We start from the raw sequence: 14,974 nt of genomic DNA, 5'->3' as shown, positions 1-14,974 counted from the left end.
TCGGAGATCCTCTTATGGATGAAAGCCTTTTGCGGCGAATTGATGATAGAGACTCTGTTGCAGTGTTTCATTCTTTGAACAAGAATTTATTTCCTATGGTTGTAATCGATTTGTATCCGATTGAGCTTGACATATGTTGTAGATGTCGTATGACTTTTTATTAATGATAATTATCTTTTCTCAAAAATATAAATGATCAAATTATTCATTAAAAACATTCTCAAACTAGAAAGATAAACAATTGAATGAGATGCCAAAAATAAAAAAAACCGTAAACAAATGAGCCGAATAAAGGGGATATTTATATAGAACTAGATATATTATTAAAAAAATAAAAAAGAGTTATGCTTCGTATATGACAATGAGATTTAAGAATGACTACAAATACAAAATATACATCCTTTTTATTATTATTATATTATTATATAAAAGCTGCTACGTCGGCTGTGATACTTACCTTCATCTCTTCTCTCTCTCCCGAATTGATCGAACAAGGTATGCTTAACATCATAATTTGATTAGATAATCGCTCTATAAATTACTTATTTCTCAGTTCGATTCGTAATTATCATGTAATTTGTCGCTAATCTTGTTTGTGTTAATTTTTAACGGATTGTTAATATTTTAATTGATTGTAATTCTATCTTTGTATGTAATTAACCGTTATTAGCTGTTCATCTGTAGAGCATAATCTGTAGGTAATTAGGTATATCAATAATTTTGCTTTTTGATGAATTCGTCGAACAATTGTTGTTCAATTGATAGGAAAGATTGGAATTACTGGTAATTTTTGTGAATTAGGGTTTCATATTGTTGGTGTGAATCTGTTCGAAGTTTGAACCAAGAGGGGTTTTGCATCAGTGTTCAATCTAATTGTAAATTCATTGTTGATCATTGGATAGAAAAGATTGAAGCTTTATATGGAATTATAGCTTTTTGTGGTTTGATTGCTTGTTATCCGATTTCGGGTTTGGACTGTTGTTCACTAGGTGATACTTATAGCTAGAGAGGTCTGTTTGGATTGAGGAATTTGGAGGGGAAAGAAAGGGAGGGAGAGTAGGGGATTTAAAATCCTTGTTTGGATGACGGCGAGAGATTTGGACAAGCCTAATCAAAATCTCTCCACAATAGGCAAGATTTGGAGGGAAATTGTATCCAAACCACACTTCATTCCCCCTTCCCTTCCCTTCTCTCCCTTTCCCTTCCCTCCTCCCCCCCTCCTCCCCCTTTCCTTCACTTTTGCTATCCAAACACACCCTGAGAATAGGGAAGATAATGTTCTCTTGTCTCCATATTTTTTTTTTAGTCACGAATGGGGTAGGGGTGAATTTATTTCATTATTACGTTCCACAAGAATTCTAATGGCTTGCTGAAAATTGGGTGATAATTCCGACCTCTGCCAAAGAATGTCGCTCAGTTAGTCTTTTGTGAGACTGTCTCATGTTAGAAATCATGAGACATACAATTAGTAAGAATTGGAAGCAGGTAGTAAGGTAAAGAAACTAAGAAAGCGATTCCACCAAAAGCTCGTGTGAGATTGCCACTTTTAAGAATTTGTGTTTCTTTATTATTTTCGTTGCGCTCAAATAGCCTTTTGTAATTTGTTGGCTCTTGACTTGTGCATTTTCAGGGTTAAGATTTATGGTTCCAAATTGAGGTCCACTTCATGGGTGGTGTATTTAGCTTGAACAATAACAGTAGTTGTACTAGCAACCATAATGAGGGTTTCTCGGGTGACCCTTGTAAACGGCAAAGGGTAACAAGCTACTTTGATTCAACCACAAGATTAATTCCGTATCTTCCAGATGAGATATCTCTTCAGATTCTTGCCAGAGTACCTAGAATTCACTATTTACGACTCAAGCAGGTTTCTCGGTGTTGGAAAGAGGCTGTCACTAATCCAGAGATATATAATTTGAGAAGAGAATTTAATTTGACAGAGGAGTGGCTCTTCATGCTATCTCGTTGTGAAGGAGTCTTATTATGGCATGCCTTGGATCCTGTCTCTCAGATATGGTTGAAGCTTCCACCGATGCCTTATCGCCTCCAAGATGAATCTCGGAAACCTGTAGCCCTTCATAAAATATGGGATTCGTGGGGATCAATGATGAAAATACCAGATGCTATAAAATTTTGGCTTGGTGGAAGTGATCCACGTTGGAAAAACGAGTTTTGTGGTTGTTCTATGGCGGTCATGAATGGTTACCTTTACGTAATCGGAGGACTATCAAGGTTCTCAACCCTCAGGTGTGTTTGGTGTTATGATCCTATTTTAAACATCTGGACTGAAGGTACCCCCATGTTAACCGGTAGAGCATATAGCAAAACTGGAGTGATAAACAATAAACTCTACGCCGTTGGTGGGGTCAGCAAATTTCGCAACGGAATAGCGCCCTTACAGTCAGCCGAAGTGTTTGACCCGGAGACGGGTCAATGGTCTGAAATTCCTAACATGCCCTTTTCAAAAGCTCAGGTCATGCCTACTGCTTTTCTAGCAGATTTTCTCAAGCCTATGGCCACAGGATTGACAACATACAAAGGTAAATTATATGTACCTCAAAGCCTATATTGCTGGCCTTTCTTTGTTGACGCCGGTGGTGAGATATATGACCCTGAGACGAACTCATGGACTGAAATGCCTGTTGGTATGGGTGAAGGCTGGCCTGCTAAGCAGGCAGGAACAAAACTAAGTGCTGTAGTCGACGATGAATTATATGCGATAGAACTGTCAGGTTCTTGGGAGAGTGCAAAGATTAAAGTATATGATCATCGAGTTGATTCTTGGAAACTCGTACACGGAGAAGTCCCGGTGAATTATGACCAGACGAATGGTGAATCACCATATCTTCTTACTGGTTTATCTGGAAAGCTTCATGTGATCATTAAAGATGCAAACTGTAATTTTGTAGTTTTGCAAGGGACTGCAAATTCCGATGGAAATCCTGTTGAATCTTCCCAATCGGGCTTGTTTTGGAAAGTCATCACACATAGACAAGCTGATTCTGCCGAGTTGATTAGTTGCCAAGTCCTTGGCATCTGATTTCGAGCAATTTTGGTTGAAAATGATTAAGAGGCTTCTTAAAGTTTGGAGTATGTTTTTTATGGGCAATGGCAGATGGTGAATTGGTGATGCACAAATTCTCATTTGTGAGACGTCACAAGATTGTGACGGAGAAATATGACCCATTTTATGATAAAATATAACCATTATCTGATATGTAGGAACTTGTGGATGGTTGGTTACTTTTATCATAAAATGGTTGCATTTCCTTCGTCACAATTTGCTACCAGTTACAAGAGAGACCAAGAACTGGATGGTGATGTGTTTTTCCGTTTATAAGGCTGCTTATAAGGAAATCCTTTTTTTTCTCCTTTTTTTCATCACTTTACTAGTTTACTAGTTTCTTGATGCTCAACATAATCTACAATGTAATTTTTCCAATCATGTAAATAGTAAATACAGAATGAATCAGAGCACCTTTTTTTTTCTCATAAGTTGTGGAAAGGGGAGAACTTACAGTTTCATTGCCGGCTTGTCTCGTTTGTGCTTCCTAAAGTTGGGAGAAATAATTTCAGACTGAAACAACGGAAATTAGCAAATAAAAACGTTATGTCATCCACAACCATTACAGAAATTCTTGTTTAAGGTAGAAGTGTCCGTCTTAAGAGAGATTACTTGCAACCATTAATAGAGTGCTGAGTCTCTTCATGGCCCAGGAGTTGCAGAATCAGTTGGGCACATCAGAAACCCGCCAATGTAAACCACCCCCCCCCCCCCCTCTCCCCTCCCCTTATTTTTTAAGCCCCGCCGTAGATCTTCCCAAATGGCCAGAGCTTCAGCTTCATACTTCAGTTGGGACCTCATCGGAGCATTTTGAGACTCTGAATTTATGTAGGTTTTAAAAGAGATTGTTTGGTGTATCACTGATTGGAGGAAGATTTACGCCGAGATTTAGTGTACTCATTACTCAATACCTAGTTTATCATCACAAAATTTGGAACAGCCCCAAGGGCACTAAAGAACGCAAGAATAAAGAACAAGACGACATTTTTAACCCGTTTTCTACTAGTAGAATTATAACAATCGACAAAATTCAGATTAAAGAAATTCATTAGAAATAAAAAAATGCGGGGCTACAATTATATGTATGTACACAGCTTCACTGGTAACCGGATTTAGGTAACCCAAATTCCTGCCAAAAGCATGAAGATAGCTCCTGCCAAGTCCACTGGCCATTGCACTGATAAAAGAGAGACGACATTCAGGAAATGAACAATTCATTGATACAACAAAGATCCCACGATCATATATTTCGATAGGCAAACATTTGAACCTTAACCCAGTAACCGAATCAAAAACGTTTTCAGAGGGCTATATGGTAATTCCATACCAGTTTCGCAATATTACAAATGCAACTAAGGATCTTCCAAGTTACGACGACATGTATCCCCATTTCTCTTGGAATGACCAAAGCTGTTCACTAGTGTTATGACCCTCCTAACATTTATGTACACAGTTGCTTTCTAGCTTTCCGGTCCGCAAGCCCCACCAGAAAATCAGTAAATATGTGTTCATAATCTGGCACCTTTCCGTAACCTGATAAAATGGCAAATCACAACGAAGATAATCATATAAAAATTGAACTTGTAATTTTTTACACCCATGTCGTATTGAAAGAGGTTCTAAAACATTGATATCATAATAGATGGGACTGGTTGAGTAAAAAATCCGATTATCCAAACTGATTCCGATATCCGATCCGAAAAAGTGGATACTTGATCCGAAAAGCAGTTCGGATCGGATATCCGATCAAAAACTTTCGGATACGGATTCAATATCAGATAGTAGTTTAAAAATTTTTGGATATCCGATATCCGATAATTTATTAGATTTATGACTACATATGATTTATTACCACTAGATTTTGTTCTAGTCCAAAAAGAAACTTGCTGGAATTGTAAAAGTAAGGAAGATTTAGAGTCAAATTATTGTAAAAAGTTTACATTGAAAATTGATTTCTAAGATAAAGAAAAGTACAGAGAAAGTAATAGTCTTGAAATCGGATCGGATAACGGATATTTGGATATCCGATCCGAAATTTTCGGATACTAAAATCGGATATCCGAATGTTTCGGATCAGATATCAAATAATGAAATTTGTGAGTTTAGGATACGGATATCCGATCCGAAATCGGTTTCGGTTCGGATATCTGATCCCTAGATGGGAGTATGGTATTATTATAGCTCAGTACAGCCTGATGATGTCCTATCATTTTCTGATGAATGTGTAATTGATGTGCATTTTTTTTTTTTTACTTCTTTATACTAATGCTAGAGGATCGGCCAATACTTGTAGCATAAATCACATATCGAATCCAGAAGAGTATTGCAAAAGTAAGCACTTACCCGGGAAGTAGTTGATGTCGATCACATAAAACATATCTTGAGTTCCATGCTCACGGATCATGTCAATGTTAAACAGCTGAAGGCCCTGAAGGATGTAGCATATGTTAGAAAATGATGGTGTGACTTTAAAACTTGGAGCTTAGTGAAACACGGAGTAATAAACAAGGGGATTACCATTCTCAGGCGAAGCTCCCCAACCAGCCTCTCTAGTAATGGTCTCGGAGGAAGCTCTGCGCAAAAGAAAATGTAAGCCAATGTTCTCAAGACTTAATTGTTAGGAAAGCAAATTTGACATTTACAAAAGACGATAAATGTTCCTTCCATCCTCACCACCAAAAACCCCTCCAAGAAAGGTAAAGCGAAATGTCGTATTGGTGAGCTCTCAAGCTCTCGACATCCTTTCGATTGAAGAAGCCGTATCAATTTGAATTGGCAAGGCCACTTCTATTATTGCAAATTGGTTTTGCGGTGAATCCCCAACTGGGCCTGTGTGTTTGGGTCTGGGCTCCCTAGCCTCATCTCTGCCTCAACAAAATAGTTACTTAACCACATAATGCCCCCTTCACCGAGCCGGAAATATAAAAGAGAAAGAGAAAGGCTGCAGCATATGAAGGGGTCATTCAAAGAGCGAGGGAATGAATCTATTCAACAGGATTACTACATTGCATTGTGGCATCATCAATGCTGCAGCCTAAACTTGGATAAATTCACGCTTTTAAGTATGCCATAAACATGTCTGCAGTAGATAGAACTTCTACAACCATCACATGTCAAATATTCCAGTATGCCCAACAACTTCTCATTCAGTCCATTGATGGTACTCCCTTTGTCTCATGTGATAGTATAGAATTCCATTCTGGCTTGTTCATTCGATAATTTATGTTTCCGTTTTACGCATGATTGTGTGGTGGTCTGGTGGAGAATGAATGTAATATACAACAATACAAGTTCTAGAAAACATGTGCAACTACAATCACATCAGAATTAACATTTATAAGGATAAGGCTTAAACTCGTACCAGCAACACCGGGCTCTAGATCTGCCTCATCAGCATTCGCTGCAGCACAAGAAACTCTTGGAAACTGAAAAACCCCAACATTCTTCGATAGTTCACGTTTGCAGACATCAGGTAGAGAGAAACGACGGGTAACTTTTATAGCGTCACCGACAACATAGACCTTGAACATGACACCGCCTGCAAGTATGAGAGTATGTGCAAATTATACAGATGAAATTTTACATAAAAGACGGATATGACTATAAGAAAGCAAACTATGACAATCCATCTAATACAAAAACTTACCATGGTTAACAAATTCCTGAAGAACCAAGGGAGGTTCCAGATTAGATAATGAAACATTATCATAAGCAAGGAATAATTTGTGTGACTTTGCGGTTCCATCTACATACAATGGCTTTGCAACTGCACTTACAATCCAAATTTGCAGCTTCAAAATCACCGTACACAGGCAAACATAACAAAATATGAGGAAAATAATAAACACTACCTCCATCCAAATTTATTGCTCCAAATATGAGTCTGGTGGTTAACCAGCATCAACATAGACCAAAAGTTCTTCAAATTTATACAGATATATAATGTAAAATTTCTCATGTTTGGTCTTTCAAAACAACTACTCTTCATTCTCTTTTGTTCCTTCCATTTACTTTTGGCACGACTCTTAAGGAATACAACATTTAAGTGAGTAAACATACAAGGGGGCTCTAATTTTAAAAGGAAAAAAAAAAAGTTTGCTTAAAGTTATAGTAAACCAAAAGCAGCTAAATGTTTACGACTACCGCCATAGACTTACCGCCACCGTAGTCTTCTCAGAGACCACCATAACTGGGCCCGTAAAAATCACCATTGAAAGCACCTAGGTTCGACCCCCACACCTATGCATATAATTTTTCAACATTATTTTACTTTTGTTATAGGTCTGAGCACATTGGAAGGATTAAATCAGGGAGAGATGACACCCAACACTCTTCTCCTTTTTTCCGGTTGTGTAGACGGGAATGACATTCTAGTTGTGTGACAGGCATTCGGGAGGAGGGATCTCAATGTCATCGGCGAGGGGTTAATATAGTGCGGTGATTGACAAAAGCACGTTGAAATTGCCAACGATGGTGGATGGAGGAGACGTCGCCGGCGATGGGCAATGGCGGAGGGGGGAGGCTTCTTTGACAAAGAAGAATAGAATGGAGGAGAGGTGGCCTAAAGGGGTTAGTGTTGAAAAGTCAGAGCTAGTAGTTAACCATTATGATTATTATAGTTAAGCTAACTTACCAAAAATGGAAAGACGTGAAATGGGAGGAACAAAAAAATCCCAAAAAGGAATTTGGGAGGAACAAAAAAGAATGGAGGGAGAATTTTCATATTATCATTTTTATGTAATTATAAACAATGTACAACATTGTAAGAAAACACTGGTCAAAGTAAACATTATTTGACAGTATAATTAGGATTGAGGGAGCACATTCCAAGCTCTCAGCACTTAAGATGTAGTCACTCCAGTAAAACTCTATTTCTCCGCATCTTTGATTTTTAATAACCCTCATTAACTAGGAAAGTTTTTTATGTTCTTATTTTGGGCCCACGGTGGAGGGGGATATGCAGCAAGTTCAACAAGCAACAAGGAAATGTTCAGATTTAAAAGCTTGGGAGTACTGACGATAAAGAAATATATAGCAGCCAAGAAAGAAGACTCAAGCACAAATGATATACCCAAGGGCAGTTTTAATCCAGCTTTAGCAACTTTACTCGGAATTGACGAGGAGTCTTTTTCAACAACCAGCTGTTTTGGCACGCATACTCTGCCTACGTGAAAAAAATAAATTCAGGTCAATTCCAATGTACTCCAGAAGAGATAACATACATACAGAGGGTACTAACATAATTTAAAACAAAATAACAAAGAGAGGGAATACAAGCAAGGAGGGTGACATAAAAGCAATATAAGAATACAACGACAGTAAAGCCAGTATAGCAAGTTTATATATTCATGAAACAGTTAGACGTATGTAGTAAGGCTATGAGACATAGGCATTCATGACAAGCACTAGACTTTACCACAAGAATCAGCCAAGTTTAAAGCAGCAACCTCTTCAAGCATTGACTGTCGGTTGTGTACACATTGTATTGCATAAGGAGGATCGAGGACTGTCACTTCAGGATGCTTCAGCCTGTAATCCTTCAAAAACAAGAGAACAAATTAAACAAAAGAAAATGGTAAGACAAAAGTTTTAAACTTTTGCTAGGACACCTCAATCTGAGAAGATTACAGGTTGGGCTAAGAAATGAATCAAACAAATAACTCCGAACTTAAATAGCAAATCTAATTCAGCAAGAGTGCAGGATCTCTAAGACTCTTGGTTGCCTATATCCTTCAACATGCTCTGGTAAGAGTTCATTAAACTAAAGAGAGATGCTTAACCCTTTGTTTGGATGTAGAGATCTTGAGGGAAAGAAAGGGATAAACTCCCTTGTTTGGTTAGCAAGTTGAATTCGAGGGATTTGTAAGGAATGAAAATGGAGGGATCCATTTCGCTCATACAAGTGAATTAATAAATTCTACCAGCACAGGAAAGCTTTGGAACAAAACTGATATTCTTCAACCAAAGCGCCCTGTCTTCTCCCCTTCCCTCCTTGACAAGTATCCAAATAAAGCGTAAAAGTTCAAACTACCTCATGTACTAATCAAAATCAAGCACCGAGAAATACACGGAAATGCCCACAATAAGCACATTGAATTTCAAAGTTATGGACAAGGTACTATAAAGACTATTGTTCCCCGAGAAGGCGAGAAATGACATTTAGTAAGACAATGCAGCATATCTCTCATCTGGGGATATATAACACAGTTCGTTTTGTCTCCGGTCAAGTACATCACTTGGTAAGGGTGCGTGATATGAAATATGCAACTTCACAGAATCAATGACATCATGAAACTGCAAAATATTCAAACTTCAAACAGAAGCTTTGGAAATACTAAGTAGTGTAAAGAATGACACACCTCAAGAATCTGGCTCCATTCGCTTCCTAACAGCTGTAAGAAAGACAAGATAGATAAGAGAGACTGGTACGGATTGATAATGATAAAGAAGTACAAACTAGAAAGAGCACAATTTCGGCTAGTCACGGATGTGTACAAGAAAAGAAAACAGGTGGGGAGCAGGGGCGGACGCAGGAATTTTGTATAAGGGGGGCACCAAAATTTTTTTTCAACGCTTTTTTTTTATCTTAAAAAACATTTCAATATTTTGAAACTTTTTTCTCTAAAATAATGTCGTAAAAAGTAAAATAAAATGGCAAATTAATTGGTTAGATCGATAATTTTTTTTAATAAATAATGTTTTACGTTGATTTTTTCTCCAAAATGCATTAGATTTCACTGAATTTACTTTGTACACCACTTATTATAAGATATATTGTATTCTAATAATTATAAGGACAAGTGGTTCAATGGTTATGTTGTTGGTATATTATTGTGAGGTCTAGGGTTCAATTTGCACGGCTAACAATTTTTGGCTTATTAATGAAAGAGATGGCCCAAGCCCAAATAACATACAAAAATATCAGTTTAACAAAAAAATAGACAACAATGTTACAATGGGAGTCGATCCTAAGACCTTCAAACGTTCCAACTGCATGAAAACACCTCTACCAACTGATCCACCATAGCTTGTTGTCCAATTAAAAGACTTATAAATATTTATTTGTAAGAGTTCATGGTGGGCACTTATTTGGCACACCCTGAAACAGCGCATGACCTTCTACACTTAGCAAACAATGACAGCATCGATAGTTGCTTCCAGCACAAAAAAGGAAAATATACACTTCCACATTAATGAAGAAGTAAATGTAGATTATAGTCTGAACTCTGATATATAGATTTTGGAATTATGAAAAGAGAGACCGAAGCGGAGCTTTCTATTCCACAAAGGTCTAAATAAGCAAAGACACTACAAGACGCTAAATGGCCAATGAAAGTACAAAAAAGGCACTTTGCTTGACATATTTGTGAAGTCTGGATTAACCATCGAAAATTTACCATGAAAATCTCATGATTACTTGTGAATGTCCCACTATTAGTATCTACCAAACTTCTACACATCTCAGAAAATACTTCCCTATTTTAAAGATAACTTTATCAATGTAGTACCTTTTTCTAGCCCTATTTATCGGTTAAAAACAAGGGAAAATGACACAATGTAGTTCGGAAGATCGTCAACGAGTATAGTATAGAAATGAAGAGAAAGACACAAGAGGTAAGGATCCAACTGCATTTCTTTCCTTTCCACAAGATAATGTTGACAAATATGTCGTGTTGAACATAATGATGGCAACTCGACAAGCAATGCAATAAACTTATCCTCAAGAAAAAGAATTGAAAAAATGAAGTGACTCGGAATCGCATCTACACTCTAATAAGCAAGAACGAACCTTGTGCAAAACAACATCAAAAGGACCCTGATCCGAGAGCGGCTGGTTTTGATCAATTGGAACAAGTAAAATCCCCTTTTTCCTGCATCAGAAGTAACTAAGCTCTCATAACTAGTCATTAAAGACGCATCCTGTCATCTTTATCCCCATGGAAACGTTATCCATACAAGGAAATTTTCAAACATAACATAAATATACTCCATCAACTGCCTTAGTTATTATCATTAGTTCACTAAACAAGCATTCCTTGGTTTTGAAAAACGATAACAATGAATCATACACGTCAGCGAGCAATCCAACGACAGCCGCAGCAGGACTGTAGTAGGGCAAGTTGGTGTCCCAACAATTCTACAAAAACTACACGGTTATGTCAAGTACACAAAACAAAACAAAACAAAATAAGTAATTTATGTAATCCGTACGAACAGTTGGAAACTTGTACCCTAAGAAAAGTCAACATGATTTGGACCTAGTCACTAAAAAAAGGTAATTAGCCTGAAAGCATAAATGCTAATGAATATTCCACGAGCAACTTGCCTACTTGTAAAGAAGAGAGCTTTGAGCTAACCATATACTAATATTAAATTATGCAAAACAAAACTCCCAAGTATTCAAATTGAATTATTGATCTTAAATTATCCACACAAATACTCTGTTACATAACTGTATCAATTTCTTTTGTCTGCCTTTTTCGGTAAAAATAAAAGTCGGTTATTGTAAAACCGTCTTACACAAGACTATATGCAAAACACCCAAGAACATGGCGATCAAACAATTGACAAAGTAACAATAATCCAACAAAATCACATCTTTCTAATTCAATCTATTGACATAAAAGAACGAAAATGTGTAAACATGTACTAATAAATACCTAGCAATAACTTCAAATTTAGGTTGCAAGAAACTCTCTTTCTTTTTCGCCGTCAAAGCATACCCAACTACGACTTTCTGGGCAAAACCCGAATCAACCGAATTAGAAATTGAATTCAATTCCTCATCGTCTTCCATAATTTCCCTAATTTCTCCATTTAACCTCATACCAACTCCTTCAATCGAAATAGGGGTTTTCTAATTCTTGAATCAAATGAAAAAATAATCAATACCCAATTCAATTAACAAAGAAATATGAAGTGGGTAATGCCCAAAACTCAAAATTATGAAGAAATTATTCCCACCCTATTTCTTTAATTTTATTTTTATGTAATTATTGTTGAGTGAAGAGTTTGTGTGTTAATGGCGGGGGTAGATATTGGGAGAGTTGAAAATGGAATGAGGATCAAAAAGAGGCGAATATTCGAAATTACAAGTCCGGGAAGAAAGGAAGGAAGAAGAAAGACAAGAGAGAAACGAGGAGGATTTTAAGTTCTAATTGAGTAAATTGCAATTTGCAAAAGCTCAAACTTTGGAATGTTCCATTTTTTTGGTCTGAAAAATTGGATTTTATTTGATTTTGATTATGCCCGTGTCTTTTGTTAACTTATTTGGTGGTGTCATGTTGTTGGACGAAGTTCGTCAACTTAAATGTAATTTTTTATTCATTAATTCTTGTTTCAGATGGAGTTTACTTCGTCTAAAGCTTTTATACGGCCTTATAAATGTGATCATATAAATTGATTTTTTTGATAAAATATTACAATTAAATTGGGTCATATTTAACTTTAAATGAGTTATATATGACTCGTTTGAAGCCTTCAGACGAAAATCATAAAGTGAGACTTTTTTTTTTATTAATTAATGTAATGTCATATAGTAATAATTTTTGGTGTTTTAAGAAATGGCGTGGAATGATGTGGGATTTGAGATAGATGATGATAATTTCATTCTTATCGGATCTAATTAGAGAAGATGTTATTTAGAGAATATTCTATCAAATGATGTATTAATCATTAATTGTATAAGGTTAAAGACAAATGATGTCATTTTTCACAAGATTAAAGTAAACAACAATTATAGTCCCACATGTCATTTCTCACTAGTAGTAGACTTTTGCGAGTTGCTCATTAGGACTTCAGAGCATTCAAAAGCTGGAAAACTATTTAGATCTGGCCAAATGGGGTTAACGGGTCGGGTTCGGGTCAGGTTAATTTGGGTCGGGTCAACACGGATTTGTTTAGTTCGGGTCGGGTTCTTTCGAGTTTTCGGGTTGTTTCGGGTACATTTGTCGGGCCATTTTCGGGTTAAGCGGGTTGGGTTGTTTCAGACCGGTCATTTTCGGGTCAATGATTAAGAGAAAAAAGGCATTTCAAGTCTTTTGAGATCAATTAAGGGAGTGTTTGGTTGACTACTTTGGAATTGAATGGAATGGATTGAGTCCATTCAAGTGTTTGGTTTGGTGATTTTGGAATGGAGTTTTAGATATCCAATGGATTCTAACTCCACCCCAACCTCTTGGAATCCCATACCCACCTCTTCCCCTTGGATTCCAACTCCATTCCTTCATACTTATTATTAAAATGAACCAATTTTTAAAGGAATTGAATTAGAACCCCATACTACTATGGTTTCTCATTCCATTCCATTCCTACGCATTGAACCAAACGACTCCTAAAGGTATGTTATGTCAGGTCATTTTCCGATTGAGTGGTTTAAGATCGGGTCATTTTGGATCGGTTTGTTACGAGTCCATGAAAGCTCGGTCATTTTTGGATCGGATCGGATCAATTCGGGTTTCGGGTGTCATTCGGATGCGGCAATTCGGGTCAATTTCGGATCTCGGTTCAGTCTTCTCGAGTCGGGTCAATCGGATCGGGTTGATTTTGTCAGGTCTAAAAACTACTTCCCCATATACATTTTCTTTCCTTATATGGAACAATTGGTCTCCCTTGTGACGGGTTACCATTTGTGACGGATATTTTGTGAGATAAAATGGTAACAAAATGGGTTAGTGGAGAAAGGGGACCAGATGAATAGTGTTGCAGAGAGAGAAAAAGTGGATACATTGTGAGGTAAAATGGTATCCGTCTTCAGCTTGTGACGGATATGTCATGTCTTCAATGAGAATTTGTGTATATGGAAAACCTCATTATTGCACAAAACTCCCCTTAATTTGAGGGTCCACCATTTTTAGAGGAGATTTCCAAACAAAGTAAAGAATATTTACCATGTAAAATACAAATGCACAAATTCTCATTATAGACGGACACTATCCGTCTATACGTATAGACGGATACCATTTTCCCTCACAAAATACCCATTTGCCATAAAGTGGGAAGCACATGGGGGGTGCCCCACCTTGTCCCCCTACCCATTTTATTAGAGGTCTTTACCCGTCTGTTCGCCCCACCCGTCTATACCAAGACCTATTGATACAAATGTGTAGGGTGCAGTTGAATGGAGGGAGTATTTGGGTGTAAATTATTATTATTGGCGAACTTCACTGTGACATATATGTAACTAGACCTGTCAAAATTTGACCCGACGTGAAAACTCGACTCGTCCGACCCGTTTTTTCATGGTTACAAATCCGGATTTTTCGACCCGCGACACGTTTGTCTCGAACCCAAAATAACCCGCTATTTTAGGGCGAAACCCCACCCTAACGGGTCGACCAGCTGGGTCAAAGATAAATCATGAATTATATTAAAATATTAATATTTGAAAAAATAGTTAAAAAATTATTTTTTATAAAGTTTTTATAATATTTAATAATAAAATAATTATTAAAAAAACTTCATTTTAATAATTATGTCAATATAATTAATGTAAACGTTAAATATGATTAAAATATATTTTACTTTTTTTAAAAGTATTTTATTAATTTTAAAAATCGTTTAAAAATACGTTAAAAATTATTTCTAGACTCATATTCTGACCATAGCCCGACCCGTATGTGACCTGGCCCGTATTATGACCCAACCCGTATGACCTAACCAGTCTGACCCGTTTGACAAGTGTAGATGTAAGTATGAATTGAGGATGATAGATGGAAAAATTAGTGGAAAAAGAGGTGGATAAATAATAAAAAGAGAGAAGAAATATGGGGAGCTTAGCCATTGCGGATGCTCTAAGAGGTTTATTCCCCGACAAACAAAAATTTGCATCATTAGTTTCATCGAAGTATAGCTTATTTGACCAAAATCTCAGCTATCTGATTTTTCTGCAAGTGTTTGGCAAATAAGCTA

At 36.9% G+C, this 14,974-nt stretch overlaps 2 protein-coding genes across 3 annotated transcripts; one reads left to right on the top strand and one right to left on the bottom strand.

Annotated features, from left to right (window-relative positions):
* The first annotated feature begins 403 nt into the window (after nt 1–403).
* LOC141648165 (F-box/kelch-repeat protein At1g22040) lies at nt 404–3,489 on the top strand. Its single transcript, XM_074456654.1, has 2 exons — nt 404–495; nt 1,631–3,489. The coding sequence occupies exon 2, from the start codon at nt 1,667–1,669 to the stop codon at nt 3,038–3,040; it is 1,374 nt and encodes a 457-aa protein (XP_074312755.1). The 5' UTR covers nt 404–495; nt 1,631–1,666; the 3' UTR covers nt 3,041–3,489.
* A 772-nt stretch (nt 3,490–4,261) lies between these two features.
* LOC141648166 (inositol-tetrakisphosphate 1-kinase 3-like) lies at nt 4,262–12,376 on the bottom strand. 2 transcript variants are annotated; one of them, XM_074456655.1, is made up of 10 exons: nt 11,725–12,376; nt 10,854–10,935; nt 9,424–9,456; nt 8,481–8,601; nt 8,136–8,228; nt 6,711–6,830; nt 6,426–6,602; nt 5,582–5,637; nt 5,408–5,492; nt 4,262–4,597 (listed from the first exon to the last, which is right to left on the bottom strand). In XM_074456655.1, the coding sequence occupies exons 1-10, from the start codon at nt 11,889–11,891 to the stop codon at nt 4,506–4,508; spliced, it is 1,026 nt and encodes a 341-aa protein (XP_074312756.1). In that variant the 5' UTR covers nt 11,892–12,376; the 3' UTR covers nt 4,262–4,505. The 2 variants fall into 2 exon arrangements, with proteins under 2 accessions (XP_074312756.1, XP_074312757.1); XM_074456656.1 differs by lacking the exon at nt 6,711–6,830 and having other exon boundaries at nt 11,725–12,345.
* Nucleotides 12,377–14,974: the final 2,598 nt, after the last annotated feature.

The sequence above is a fragment of the Silene latifolia genome, chromosome 3 (genome assembly GCF_048544455.1).
Source record: "Silene latifolia isolate original U9 population chromosome 3, ASM4854445v1, whole genome shotgun sequence".
Taxonomy (NCBI): domain Eukaryota; kingdom Viridiplantae; phylum Streptophyta; class Magnoliopsida; order Caryophyllales; family Caryophyllaceae; genus Silene; species Silene latifolia.
The sequence above is the reverse complement of the archived record's forward strand: the minus strand, read 5'-3'. Positions and strand labels throughout refer to the sequence as shown.